Raw genomic sequence first — 15,119 nt, forward strand, 5'->3', positions numbered from 1 at the left:
GTTTTAATATAAGAGAACTATGGCAAAGATTATACGTACATTGCATTACCATCCGATTATATGTACACAGTAAAAAAATGAAGTGCTCAAAATTTTATCCTATTTTAGTCTAAAGAGTATAAATCTACTCAAATGTTGGAGATAACAGTCAGTGAAAAATCTGACCACGGTGCAGTATAACATTTACTCTTCATGGTGTCGATTAAGGGCTGCTTATACTACCGAAGCAGATATTTATGTTTTATGCACAATATTGAAGCGTGGTTTGTACTATGTAATTCCACACCACAACGCAAGATGGACAATCACCAACCAGCTGCTGGACTAGATACGGCCGAGGTGGTGAGGAAGTGGGGGCAAGTTTGGGCGACAATGGAGGGACATGATGGTGAAAAAGAGCGGGGATCCAGGTGGTCGTTTTCCACAATGGCGGTCATACAAACAAAATAAGCCTGTAAGGTACATAACAGGAAATACGGATAGTGTAGAGCGGATGTAGATTGTCTACGGTCACCTACAATTTTGAAGAGGTGCACCAGAGTTTATGCGGAGGGGGTGGGGGTACATTTGCGATCATTGCAACACACACACAGACGACCTGGTTTCTGAAGATAAATTAGCCTTTACCTGTAAGTCTCTCAGAAGTCTTCTTGATTTTGACACTAATAAGAGTAAAATTTGACACAGGCTAAAGAGTAAATCTTACACTAATTTGAAGTGCAACCAAATGTTATCTGAAACAGAGTTATATTCAATTCTGTAGGTGTTAAGTACTTAAGTTACTTGGGTGATCATGTGAAGTTCAAAAAAACGTGTGACTCCAGTGTGGTCAGATGAGACTAAAGATGAATTTTTATAACAACAAACATTAACTTAAGCTAGAAAATAAAATATGAGCGTTTGGGTTTGTACTTCAGACCACTGTTAAGTAAAGTGTGCATCTGGGCTCCTCTCTCTTTTAGCTCTCTTAAGTTCACAGCTCATGATGGATGTTCTCACACTGTGCAGCACGACAATGTGATGCAATCTACTTGCTCACACTGTACATCTAAAAACCAAGATGTACTCAGATCCGCAGTGAGATGGCGCTACTCGAACTCGTCTATCCGGAAGCCAAATGAATAGAAGTGGAATATAAAGGTCACTAGAGTGAAACGCGCTGCCTTGGCAAAATGTGCAATTTTGTGCTGAAAGCCCTAAGAAGAAAAGGCGACGACATATTTGGATAAAGACATGGCTGAGCGAATGTGGCTACTACGTTCTGAAAGAACTCCATTTCACTCACACCCCCGCCATGCTTCATCTGAGAGGAAGAAGAAGAAGAATCTTTGTTTGTGCATGCCCACTGAGTGATTTGCCCAAGACAGTCGACTGAAAATCCTATATGTCTGATCGGGAGGTGGTCATGAGAGACTGATAACCTCTCGTGTATACTACACGACGCACGAGGCACGATCATGCAGAAAATCGGGCCAATCAAAAAAATTCTTGCACGACTGGAAAGTCGCCCTGAAAAGGGCAAAAAAATCACGCAGTGTATGCCCCGCTTTAAAGGTTTCAGGGACCTAGTTAGAGAACGCATACACTCTTTAAAATACAAGGATGCTTTTGCATAATAAAGATCCAAAGGACCAAGCTAGAAAAATAAAGGAGTCTATTTGAGTCTTTCAGAAGCACAGAGACACCCCTCTCTTTCTGTTGGCTCCAACCCTGTGAAATACTGAGGAAGACTAGGTGCTGAAATATCAAAAGTAATAGTTTTATGTAAGAAATAATAAAACTAAATTAAAATTAGTTTCTTTTTATAGTCTATCATTATGCTGCTGCAACCAAATATGCTTATTTTTTGTTTAGTTCTTTCAACAAATCTCAAGTGAAAAGGCTGCTAATCATTAATCAACCCACTGGCGCTGCAGAGCTTGTTTGATGGGGAACTTTTTGCCACAGTTCCTGCATTTGAACTCCTTCTCCTCGGTGCTGGGCCTCTGGTGCAGACTCTGCAGGTGGGCGGCCAGGATCTCCTCGCTTGGAAAACTGCTCTCACAGAGCAGGCAGGGGTGGTCTTCCTTCTTTATGACAAGTTCTACACAGAGGGAGGGGAGGCATACCCATAGAGCTCATTCAAACTGTCCAAAACAAAAATGTGGTTTAATAAGCTGATTCTGAAGATTTCACTTTACCCATTTCTACAAGATGTTTGGCCTCTTTACTGCTCTCATCTTCATCTTTTACATCTTCCTCCTCCTCTTCCTCTTCTTCTTCCATGTCACTGTCCAGGTAGCCTATCAGAAGCTCTGTATCTGTCTCTATGTCATCCACAGCCAGGTAGAAGATGTTCTCTCCATCCTAACCCAGAAAAACAAACACAGAGTCATTATTATTGCCATGCTGCACATTTCATTTTATCTTATGAGATAGCATAATATGTTAAACTCGCTACTAATGCAATCATTGTTTTGTAGAAAACCACAGGTGGCCTCATAGGTTTATAAGAGAACATCAGTGTACAGAGAGCATCATAAAGACAGAGGAACACAGCATTCAGGGAGAAGGTTGTAAGGAAGCTTAAAGTCATAGGGAAACGGCTTTTCCAACCGTCGCAGTTCCGAATTCTCCTGAGTAGTGCCCGACTTTACACGAATAAATAAAGTGAATGTGATTGGTCGTTTATAAAGAGGGCGGGATTGATGTGTTGGGAGGTTCGCAAGCATTTTTGGTTGTGGCCGGTTTGTCGGAAGCATTTTGCTAAGCAGTTAGCAATTTATTGCTAGTAGGTTCCCAATGGGAAATTGCATTGAGACCAAGTAGCACTTAGCAACAATACTGTCAAGGAACGCTATGGACAGCAGAAACATGCAAGAGGAGGAATGTTTTGTGTTGGAGGTCGTGGATGAGTCTCCTCCATCATGCATTTTTTATTTAGAGGCGGAAAGCGGGGACGAAGATGTTGTGGAAGAGGATGCCAGGGCAGCAGAAGCTTGGTTTGGTGTAGAAGGCTTCCAGCCGTACATGTTTGAGCCCTTGCCTCGCAACGCTGCCAGTTCTGTTAGCTCTACGCATGCAGAGGACACAGACGTCCATCCCCGTGAACACTGGGACGGAACTCAATGGGAAAGGAAATTATTCTTATTTCTTATTTTAACCGTTGCATATATTAGCTGCGACATATGAATCAAGATGCTATGACCAAAAATTTGATTGACAGATAACTGTTGATATATGATTGGCCGAATTAAGATGTACAAACTGACATATAACTAACTGGCCTGCATGAGATAACGATGAGATTTTAAGACAGATTTTTATACAGGATTTTAAAAAATATAAATTTTCTAACTTTTGGGACAATATCATCTGATAAAGAATACATTCATATACATGTTTAAGCCAGAATGATTTCACATTTAAATATGACTTCCCTACGACTTTAAAACTAAGACTTGACACTTCAACATGGTTTTGGCAGTATCATGCTGTGGGGCTATTTTTTTTTTTTCTTTTTTAGCAGCTGATAAAAAGTGCTTATGGAAAGATGGTTTGAGTTTTGTACAGAGCAATGCTGAAAGGAAGCTGATTCAACAAAATAATTTAGGTTGAAAGTTCCCTTTCAGGGTAAGACATGAATCAGACCAGAGCTACAAAGAATTTATATACATTTGTAAAAATGGTCCAATTAAAGCTCAGATTTCAAATTTGTGGTTGTAATATGAGAAAAATGACAAAGTTCATAGAGTATGCATTCTTTTCCAACACACTATCCTAAAGAACATGTGAAAATAAAACAGCTTGACCCTATCTTCAACTGTTTTTTTCTTCTTTTTTTTTTTTACAGTGAGACCCTTAAGTATCTAGAAGCTTTTCTGGGGGCTGAGCCCATTACACCCCACCAGCACTCAGTTAAAGCCTGATTGAGGCCACAGGTCAAAGGCGCATAACCTTAAAAATGTGTTCATTTACCTTCCTGTCCTTAAAGGTTACGTTAATAAAATCAAAACGTCATTTTGTTTTAATTACAGGATTCTAAATGTACATAAATAACGATTAGGAGGAGGAAAACTAAACAATAAATGTCATTGTTGATGAAATGCAGAGATCTAACTCGCATGCATGACCTTTAAACAACCAATCACACTGTGTGTTCCAGCATTAATGGCAGGAACTTGGCCCTTAGACCCAAGCGTTCATATTCTTTCCCTTCTGTCTCTATTTTGCTTTTATCATGCAAGAGCCATCTTTTTTTTTTGTCTTCTTACACTGAAGAGCAAGAGGTGAAGTTTATGAGACCAGAGCTCTAAGCTCACAAGGTTGTGTATGTGGGTTTGCGGCCCTTTACAAATTGTGTTTATATTTTTCTTTTTAATTCATACTATTTCCTTAGGAGCCTGTGGGCCTGGCTACTGTTGTTGACACATCATTTATCAAGAAAATCATATGAAAGATATGTTTTCTCAGGCATTTAGGAATACAAAATTAAGATAAGGAATTTTGCTTCGTATCCAATTTTACACCCAAATTACACCCATTTATAAAACATTATAATGGTTCCAGTTTTAGGCAACAGGAGAATTTGGCCTCAAACTGTTTTGTTAAGTAGTTACACCAAACTGTAAGCATCCTTCAACAAGCAACTGGAATAAATGAAATCTATTTTATGAAAACAATGACATAATAAAACAGTCAAGTTTGATTTCCTACCAATCCAATTTGTGGTTCCAGACTTTCTTTTTCAGTCTTTTTCCATTTTACATTAACGCCACTTTGTTACATGACCTCTTTTCTCTGTGTTACTAAAATATTTAATGCTAAGCAAAAGTATGTAAACTATTTCCCTTTGTTCTTTGACAACCAGATTTCAGTTAGAGGTTTTAAGAGACAAACCAGCACATAAATATGTAGTGAAAAGAAAATAGTACATTATTTCTATTCTGTTTAACAGGTAGGTCAAAAAGATAAACAAGCTCATCCACATTAGATTAGATTAGAAAGCTCCCGTGGACAGTGGAGAATGTAGCCTAGATTTTATATGATGGCAAAAGGGCAAAGATGTCAAAAGTATTAATGTTTATTAGTTAAATGGAAGTATAAATCACACTGTTTAAAACAGTTTTGTAAAAGTTAAAGTATCAACATAAGCTTTTTACTCAAGTAAAAGTATTAAAGTACCCATTTTTAAACTCCTTAAAGTATGAAAATAAAAGTAATGAAGAAGAAATGTTAAGGACAACTGCTTTAAACCTTATACTGGTTACTGCACTACCTCATTAAAGAAAAACTTTTCTAAAATTCTCCATGATAACTTCCTTATACTTAATTTTCTTAGTTTTATAACCATTTAAATCTGCATCATCTTGAAAAACTATTTATTCTGGTATGTGGATAACAACATGTTGCTTCAGTACCAAGTCCAACAACAAAGAAATGAACTGTCTGGATGAAACTAATTATTTTGATGGTTTTTAGTGGTATTTAAATACCAACAGACCATAATGAAAATGAGCTTAAATGAAACAAACCTAGCGAGTCTTTTTTTAAATGTAAGGAGTAGAAAGTAGAAATAACTGCAAACAAAATGTAAAGAGTAGAAGTAAAAAGTTTTCTAAAAAAAGTTACTCTAGTAATGTATAGATAGCCAAAATCTGTAGTTAAGTAAAGTAACAAAGTATTTGTACTTTGATACTTGATACCTCTGCAAAAGGTTTATGCCTATAATCCTAGTCAAACCCAAAAAACTTGATCAATGTTAAATAGGAAAACACTCAAACAAAAAGACGTATTTCACACTGCTGAAACGTTCAACTTTATCTTATTATTGAAACTTTTTGATATTTTTCCTTATTTTATTTCCATATGGAAGCATGGCTCCATCCTTTTAAAGCATATTATTAACTTAGGTACTGAGCTAGTGAAATGAAACCCAGTATTACATTGTTTAATGTTCATACAATCATGATTTTTTATATAGAAAAAGGGCTATTGCTCAATCCCTTTAAACACGCTATACATTTTATGCCTATAAATAACTGACAAGCACATTTTTAAAAGCTGTATAAATACATTAGATTCTCCAAGTTCTGTAATTAAGGTTACGTTCTTTTTCTATTGAACTATTAATATGTCACACATGATTAATGTAGTCTGGTTTTAAGTGTGTTAACGTTGGAGAAAATGGAACTAATGGAAATAATGTAGTTTGTTAAAAATAAAAATACAGAACATACAGTATAGCTGTCGCACAAACAGTACTCTTATGAAGCATTAAGGGTGCATTCACACCTGCCACATTTGGTCTACTTTAAACAGACCAGAGTTTTTTTTGCCTTCAGTTGGAATCATCAGTGCAACTGCTAATGGCAATTAGAAAAACTTAGTCCAGACCAAGCAACCCGACCAAGACCACCTTAAAATGTTGGTCTCATTCCAAACAGATTTTGGTCCTTTTTGTTCACTTTAGGTCTGAATTCCATTCAATTAAAAATACTTTAATGATCTCAAAGGGTGATTTAATATTTTAGTAACTCATAAGGTGTTGCTGATGAAGATTCTCAGTCATCCAGGTCATAGTCATTCTGTAAAGGTTTAAAAAAAAACAATCCACTGGACGTTTCGCTTCCCCTCCAGGAAGCTTTCTCAATTCAAATGTCTGGATCCACAGTGACTTTGAGACTTTATATAGACAAGGCCTTGTATTGCTTGGAAACATGCAAATTGAAACCGTGGGTCGTTTGGTTCGATTGGTTCCATTGTAAGCATGTCAATCCCCCCTCTTTAACGACAATCCCTTCTCTTTAACGACTGACCTTCAGAATCATAGCCAATAATAAGACGATACACATAATAAGAACAATAAAAAGCAATAATAACACAATACACATTTATCAGTCACAACATTAAATCAAACACCGTCTGTCCCAGAGCCCTGGCATAATTACATAAAGGAAATATGTCAGAAAATGCCTTCTACTAAAAATTTTGAGCGTGCGTGGAGCGATTTTACCGGAGCAGCAGGAAAATTAAGGTGAGTGCGAAGCAGATGAGCAAACTTCCTCCTGAGCGGGAATTGCGCGGCGCTCCGCTCCGTTCACATGCTCTGCCAGCTTGTTAAGCTTCTTTAAGTCATTTGCTTTGATGCTTATACTCCAACAGATGATCAAACTCTCCACAACAGTTTTACAAACAATATTCAGAATATTGCTGCAAACTCCAAAAGACCTTAGCTTCCTTAGGAAGTTCAGTCTGGTCTTTCCCTTCTAGTCTACGATGACACAGTTGCGTCTCCAGACCAGTCTGTTGTACAGGGGAACACCAAGGTACTCCTTCACCATCTCCACATGTTCTGCCACGATGGTCTGGAGATATCATGATCCTCACGGTGCTGTCTGCCTCGTCTAACATTCGACTTGTTGCCATTTCTTCTGAAATCTACAATTATCTACCATGTTGTGTTTACATTCAGGGTCAGAGGATTGATTCCACACCACAAAGCGGATCACTGGTTCCCTGTGCTTAGCTTTTGGTCCATCTCTGATGCACCCAACTGCAGAGTCATCCTATTAGTTCAGCAGGTTGACTCTGTCTTGTACTGTTAGGGGTATTTGTACAGAGTAAAAAGGAATGGTGGGAGTATTGTCCCTGTGGTAATCCTGTGCTGCTGACTATCTGGTTAGAAAGAACCTCCAGGTATTCTTTGATCCTGATCAGCCTAGGACTGGTAATCTGTGATCCCAGGCATTTGCCCGGTGGGCCGGTCCTAATTTCAGCGTGCGAGGGCCAGCCCTCCTTAAATCATACACTTCCCTCTCAAGCCGAAGCTCCTACCTGTGACATTAAATAACTCAAGGAGCTCAAGAAGTAATACAATGTTAACTATCTAAATGATTCATGCAATATATAAAGGCCTTCCTTGTCATGCACATCCTTGTGACGGTTGGCATATGGTATAATTTTCTATTTCTTCAAACTGTAAAATCCTTGCAACAAACTAAATTAGAATAAAATTAAAATGATTATTTTGCAACAATATGTTGCGGTGCATGATGGGTTTTTGCATCTATTACATGATTCTGTTTCATTGCCCACATGCCACCTAGACTTGCAGTGAATGCCTACACACCGCTGAGCTTCATGTATTCATTCTTGAAGAACTGCCTGTCTGCCTCTATATTGTTTTACGTTGGTGTTTTACAACACTCGGACTGACGTTGTAGACCTAGTATGTGTGAGTGGGTGTCTGGCTGCCTTCGTGCAAGTGTGGATGTTACGCAGCAGCAGTAACTGTTGCGTTAATAACCAAAGCTGCATTACAGTGATCCCTCGTTTATCGCGGGGGTTACGTTCTGAAAATGACCCGCGATAAGTGAAATCCGCGAAATAGAAAACTTTTTTTTTTTTTTTTACAATTAGCAACTATTACGTGTACAGTATACAAATACAGTGACTCACGTGTAGGCCGTTTCACTGCTCTTCAGACTGGGCCGCTGCATCCTGACTGCGCTCTGCAGTGTTCTCTTCTTCTGAAGCCCGCGGTGCAGGTGTGTTTGTTCGGGAGAAGAACATAGTGATAAGCGGCTGTTGTCGCTCTTTTTTCTTCTTTGCAAAAAGATCCTTGTACACCGACATGCCACCATCGATTACGTTGGAGAACTGTAATGAACGGCTCATCAAAGGGTCCCATTCCTCAGCTACTCGCTTAAGTTCAGTGGCCATTCGCACCATGGTTGCTAAGCGACCAACCGTTAGTCCTTCCTCCTCATCTCTCGTGTCCTCTTCTCCCTCTTCTCTTTCATCGTCGCTTTGTGGCTTTGTCATTTCTGCCAGCTCTGCATCGGTCAGCGGCTGTGCGTCTCCATCAATCAGGGCGTTTATGTCATCCGGACTCATGTCATTAAAGCCGTCTCCTCCAGTCTGTTTAGCCAGATTCACAGCTGTTTCTACGGCAGAGTGGTGGACCTCGTCAAGCGAGCCTCCGGTTGCGTTTTGCACTGCCTCTGGCCATAGTTTTTTCCAGCAGGCCTTCAGAGTTTCCGTTTTCATTTCCTGAATGGCCCTCTGAATGTTTTGGAGACACGATGCGATGGTGTATCCACGCCAGTAGTCCTTCAGTGAGAAATCTTGATCCGAGTCCATAGCGTCAACAAGATGTTGCAGGGTGTTGCGCGTATAGAGAGCCTTGAAAGCACGGATGACTCCTTGGTCCATGGGCTGAATCAGGGATGTAGTGTTTGGCGGCAGAAATTCGATTTGCACACCATCATATGCCAAATCATTACCGTGACCTCCGGCGTTGTCAAGGAGCAGAAGCACTTTAAAGTCCAGTCCCTTTCCTCTCAAATAACACTTGACCTCCGGGATGAAACAGTTTTTGAACCAATCCAGATTGAGCGCTTTTGTCATCCAAGCCTTTGCATTGTACATCCAGTAAACAGGCAAATCATCCTTATTTTTGTTTTTCAGCGCCCTGGGATTTTTAGACCTGTAAATCAGCCCCGGTTTAAACATGAAACCTGCGGCATTTCCGCACATAGCCAGGGTCAAACGGTCTTTGTGAACTTTAAATCCTGGGGCTTTGGCTTCTTCCTGCATGATGAAGGTGCGGGAGGGCATTCGTTTCCAAAATAAGGCAGTCTCATCCATGTTAAAAACTTGTTCGGGCTTATATCCCCCCTCCTCAATGATCGCCTTGAATTTATTGTTCACGAAGGCTTCTGCCTCAGCGGTATCCGCAGACGCCATCTCACCGTGCAGACAAACATTTTTAAGTCCAAAGCGTTTCTTAAACTTTTCAAACCAGCCCTTGCTTGCATTAAATGCGCTTGGCACTTTGTCAGCAGCACTTGCTGAGGGCCCGGCATCCTCTCCCTCTTCCCCATCACTGACAGCAAAGTTTTCATACAGCATTCTCGCTTTTGTGCAGATAACGTTTGTATCCAGGGTTATGTTTTTTTTCCTGCAGTCATTAATCCTCAGAGCTAATGCCGTCTCCATCCGTACCATGGTCTTGTTGCGGACAGTTACAACCCTTTTTGCATTCGTATTAAAATTGACTGCTGCTGTCGTCCTTATGTTTTTTTCCTCCTTCTTTATGTAACGAACGGAAGATTCATTGATTCCGTAATGGCGAGCAACGGCTACATAGCTTTTACCTTCCCTTAGCATGTCCAGAAGTTTAACTTTATCTGAGATAAGTAGCATCTTCCGCCGTTTGGTCCCATCCGCAGGTGCTTTTGTCGGTCCAGGCCGTTTCGTCGACATTATGGGTTTAGGAGATGTTCGAAATTACAAGATAATTTGGCCAACTTAATGTAAATTTGCCAAGCTGTTTTATGTACGTACACAACTGCACGAGACGACAAAATGATAGCACAATTCGTAGCATGTTTTGATACAAGAAGCGGGAGTGAGTTTTTAGCGAATCAGAATGCAGAGCACAATGCAAAAAAAAAAAAAAATGCATTATGAAAATCCGCGAAATAGCGAATCCGCGATAAGTGAACCGCGAAGTGGCGAGGGATCACTGTATAGAAGTCTTGGTCATGGTTAATCGTGAATGTGTAATTGTATTGTGTTTCACCTTTGAGACGCAGTTTGACTGCGCTACTATTTTTGTTTCCTTAGGGGTGGGGTCGTAGGGGGGTGGGGGTTGTGCGCGCGGTAGTGGGCCGGTGTAGAGGGAAAAATGCCAGGGCTAAAAATCGTTACCAGTCTGACCCTGATGCTTGTTGATGCCTCTTTTCAGTCTTCTGGAGTTTCTGAAATTATCAGACAAAATTGTTTTAAATTCACTGTAGAAGTTGAAGGCCATGATCCTCTCAGCGCTGTCTGCTTTGTCTAAACGACAGTGGCTTTGTTGAAGCAGGTATATGATGGAGTCATCAGCTCCATCTCTATGGCGATAAGTAAACTGCAGTATGTCCTGAGAGCTGCTTGTCTGCTTGCTCATCTGGACCAACAGGAGGGATGTCAGGTCAACAGGTCTAAAGTCAGTGATGACTGATGGCTAAGTTTTCTTTGGGATCGGGTTATTGGTGGAAGAGGTGCTGTAGAATCCCACAGAGGGTTGACCCCATCTGGACCTCGTGCCTTATTGTGATTCAGCCTCTCCAGTCGCATCTTCACTTGACGTGAGACAGACAGATGTCCATAATTTGATTGAGGACAAATGCCAAGAAGCTGAGGGGGTCACAGCAGAGGTACAGTAGATGAGGAAAGATTTTAGGCATGACAGGAAATCTTTGGATCAAAGAATGTCAGTTTTGCAGTGGGCAGCAGAGAAAGATGCCAAGCTGATCTGTCTGATCCTGCTTCTACTTGAACCCTGTGATCGCCTTCATCCCTGAACAGACATCTCTGAGATTGCCCTGCAGGAGCCTGCTTTCCAGCTTCTTTCTGTATGCCTCCATGTTTTATCTTATTTTGACCTCAAGTTGCTTCAGTATAATTTAGTCGTCCTTGATCATTTCTTGTCACCCTTCCTGGAGGCTCTTTTTTTCTTGTTCAGCAGCTCCTTAGGATCATTAGTGATTTAAGGTTTTGTTATTGCGGAAGGATCTCACTGTTCTGGTGGGCTTGCGTTTTACTCCACAGAAGTGCAGGCATTATATTATCTGGGCAGAGAAAAATAAGATTGTGATACGTTTTCCCAAGAGCCATCCGAGTTCTGCCCTCTGTTCAAGTTTATTTTTATTTTCTTTGTATTTGTAGCTCCTTCTAGATGCTTCCATACATACCTGTTCCTTCTCAGCTCATTAGTCCAGTCTTTGTTCTGTCTCCTATACCGGTATATACTCTCCCTGTGCAGTTTCTCAGTGTTGGTTCCTCGTCTTTCCCTGGCTCCCCACGTGACTTTTCCCCTGAAGTTTTCTGGTTTTTGGTTAATTGTATTTTTGTACTTTTGTTTTTGAATCTTTGCCTCAGTTAATTAATTGGGTCCTCAAAACCTCAACCCAACCGTGACAAGAGCAGGTCTTACATTAGAGACGTATGAGTCCTAGACATTTGCATAAAACAAGCCCAAAGCTTTATTTTCTCTTGTACAGGAGCTGACAAATTGTTGGCCCATTGGATGTGTAACAGAGAGTGAAGCGTAAATGAAATCAGCAGTTATTGCCACAATTGCATGTGACTGAGTCAGCAACTGCAGAGGGGGAAATGTGAACAGAGCTATGGCTACACGTCCTAACAAATATCCAATAACGAAAATATATTGGCGAAAATCTTTGAAAGGGGGGGGGGGGGTTGGGGGGGGGTTAAGCTTTGATCCACAAATGGAGAAAGTGACGTTCTTTTAAAAATTCTTATTACAATCAATCTAGCTGAGCTACTTCAACATACAGTCACCTTGAGCAGCGCAATTAAAGATTTACAAACTGGGCTTGATTTGACATGATTGAACTGCAAAAAACCACACCACTGTCTGGACTTGGCAACCCACCATATTATGTAGCATCGAAATCATACTTTTTCCACCAACTGTTGCATAGCAACAATACTTCCAGCATTTCCTTTAAATTCAGACAAAATATCAGGTGCTATTTCAAAATTAGAAATAAAAAGTCTCATAATCTGCATTGAATGACCTGCTCATGAGAGTCACAATGATTATGCAGCTGCTCCCCAAGGGAATGGGTCAAATGCAGAAGTGAATTTCTCCAGTGTGAGATTAATAAAGTTCAATTATTGCTATAATCAAATCAAAAGATGCAAAAGAGAGACAACTGCTTAAAGGACTACTACTAATGGATTTCCTTTAGGATCACCAGAGTAAAGGAGCTAAATACAGAACTATGCTACACTTTTAGGATTTCCTGAGAAAGAAAATTTTTTAAAAACCATAAATCCATTTCCTTCTACATTACCATTATGCAGCATATTGTCCTGTTCTGTCAAATAAAATCACATTGAAACATGTTTGAGATTTGTGGTTGTAACATGAGAAAATGTGGAAAACTTTAAGGGAAATGGATACTTTTGCAGGAAATAATACAATAAATAGTTTAACCTTCTTGACCAAAAATAGAAGGGAAATTGAAAACATGGATTATTCTTTACAAGGTTTTTAAAGAAAATGAGACAACTCTTTACTTTCTCCTTCCTGCAGCCAGTTTTATTGATTGTTTTTGAATCTTAGGGATTCATTGTCTGCTGAGTGGAAATGTACCTGAATAGCTGCCAAGTTCTTCTGCTCCTGTGAAGGCGCCTGATGGACAAACCGCAGCCAGTTGGCATGGCGAGGATTACTTGCATCCAGAATATACAGAACATCCCCTTTACTGCCACGAACCTGAAAAAAGAGAGAAAGCAGAGCAACAGTGAGAGCTTTCAGAGAACAACTGTTTTGTCTTTTAATTTGTTTTTTTTTTCTTGAAGATTGGTTCCTCTGTACAACAAAGAGTGATGGCCTTTACTGTGAACACCTGGTCATTGAATGCAGCTCTGTACCTCACAACATGACAACAACAGATAACTGCAGCGTTTTCTTTACCCGTTACCATCAGCTATTTCACACCAAGAATCGACGAGAGTCAGTTTTCACATCAGCTTTGGTTCACTGATCTGCAGCATAATTAAATCTTTCCTTTATCACACAGAAACAGAGAAACTCTTTGGATAAACCTGTGTTTTCCCACACAGCTGTGTGCTCTGATAAAGGATGTGTTTTCTACTACATTCCAGTTATGTCTCCTGGTAAGAGTGTATACAGTGTTTACTTTTTAATCATGGTAACTGCTAATTATGAAACATTTATGCATGATCTCTTATAGCTGCAACTTTAACCTCCAATCTATATTTTTACAGTTGGTGGCATTTTTAATAAATCAGTTCCACTGAGCCTTGTGGCTGATACACAAAACCAAAAGGACATTTTGGGGTTTATTCGTACACAATGAACTCTTTATAAAAAATTATTTAAAAATGGTCTCCTCGCAGCAGCCAACTTTGAAAGAATTCCTTCCCCCTTTTTACTCTGATCTAAAGCATCTGCTAACATCAGGCTCTGAGTACAAAGAGAAACTCTTTGATTGGCATTAAGATAGCATGAAATTGCTCTACAGATGTTTTGAGTATTTATCCGCTCTGATCAATTAATAGAATAACAGCCTAGAAAAGGAACAATGCAAACTGGCAATGATAGCCTCGAAAGTCAGCGCAACAAATCCTAGAGAAAAACTTTAGATCCATCAGGTATGTCTCTGACAGCTGGAGGACCATTTAAAACACTAAATATGCAGCACATACAGATGTGTGTTTTTTTATGAATAACACTTCTGCATCACCTTTCTAATCAACTAGAGGTGGGACCATACACAAATATCAGATAAGTACAGCGATCATGGAGCATTGAATCTTTGGAATTTTTTTAATGAAGAACCAAAAGAAACATAAAATTGCATGGTAATAATTTGATTTTTTAAAACTTAGGTTTCAATAACAACCGTGATCAGTATAGAACCTCCTAGGGTTCTTTTTGATTTAATCAATCCCTCAAAAAATGATTTAATTAACCACATTAAATGATGAAATGAAATGAAAGTAGTTGATATCAAGGGTTGGGCAATTGTATTTGCAATCGAATTGCAATATAACAAACAGTGTTTTCAAATCGCAGAGGTACCACATGTCTGAGGTACCACATCTAGACATTGACCCTCTCACTACTGTCTTTTAGGTGGCTGTAATATGCTAAAGGGCTGGTTATACTTCTGTAGCAGTGTGTCGCAGTGAGCTTGTCGCAGATATGTCGCAGATCAGACATTTTTGATCTATGCTCAATTTTGAAGCGTGGTCTGTGGTATGTTATTTCACACCACAACAAGACGGACAATCAGGAACTAGCCTTGGTCCAAGATACAGCCGAGGCGGCGAGGAAGTGTGGGCAAGTTTGTTCGACAATGGAGGGACATGAGTGTGAAAAAGAGCGGGGGATCCAGGTGTTCCCAGCAGTCTCGCACACCTTCTAGCTGGTCAAACTTTAACCAAACAGGAAATATGCATAAATAGAGTGGATGTAGATCTGAACAATCAGAGGCCTCCTGTCTGCGGCAATGTCTGCGGTCACCTACAATTCGGGAAAGGTGCAGCAGAGTGTCTGCTGAGGGGACAGGGACATCTCTGAGTTCACTGCG

At 40.0% G+C, this 15,119-nt stretch overlaps 1 protein-coding gene across 1 annotated transcript in view; it reads right to left on the bottom strand.

The window, feature by feature from the left end:
- Positions 1 to 15,119, bottom strand: part of prdm5 (PR domain containing 5) — an 80,281-nt gene that overhangs the window by 61,859 nt on the left and 3,303 nt on the right. Inside the window, exons 3-5 of the mRNA XM_038275774.1 lie at positions 13,154 to 13,276; positions 2,181 to 2,346; positions 1,906 to 2,083 (exon numbers count right to left, since the gene is read on the bottom strand). Coding sequence (XP_038131702.1) covers positions 1,906 to 2,083; positions 2,181 to 2,346; positions 13,154 to 13,276 — 467 coding nt within the window. The remainder of the gene's footprint in view (positions 1 to 1,905; positions 2,084 to 2,180; positions 2,347 to 13,153; positions 13,277 to 15,119) is intronic.

Source organism: Cyprinodon tularosa, unplaced genomic scaffold (assembly GCF_016077235.1).
Source record: "Cyprinodon tularosa strain WSP-4 unplaced genomic scaffold, ASM1607723v1 ctg98, whole genome shotgun sequence".
Lineage (NCBI taxonomy): Eukaryota > Metazoa > Chordata > Actinopteri > Cyprinodontiformes > Cyprinodontidae > Cyprinodon > Cyprinodon tularosa.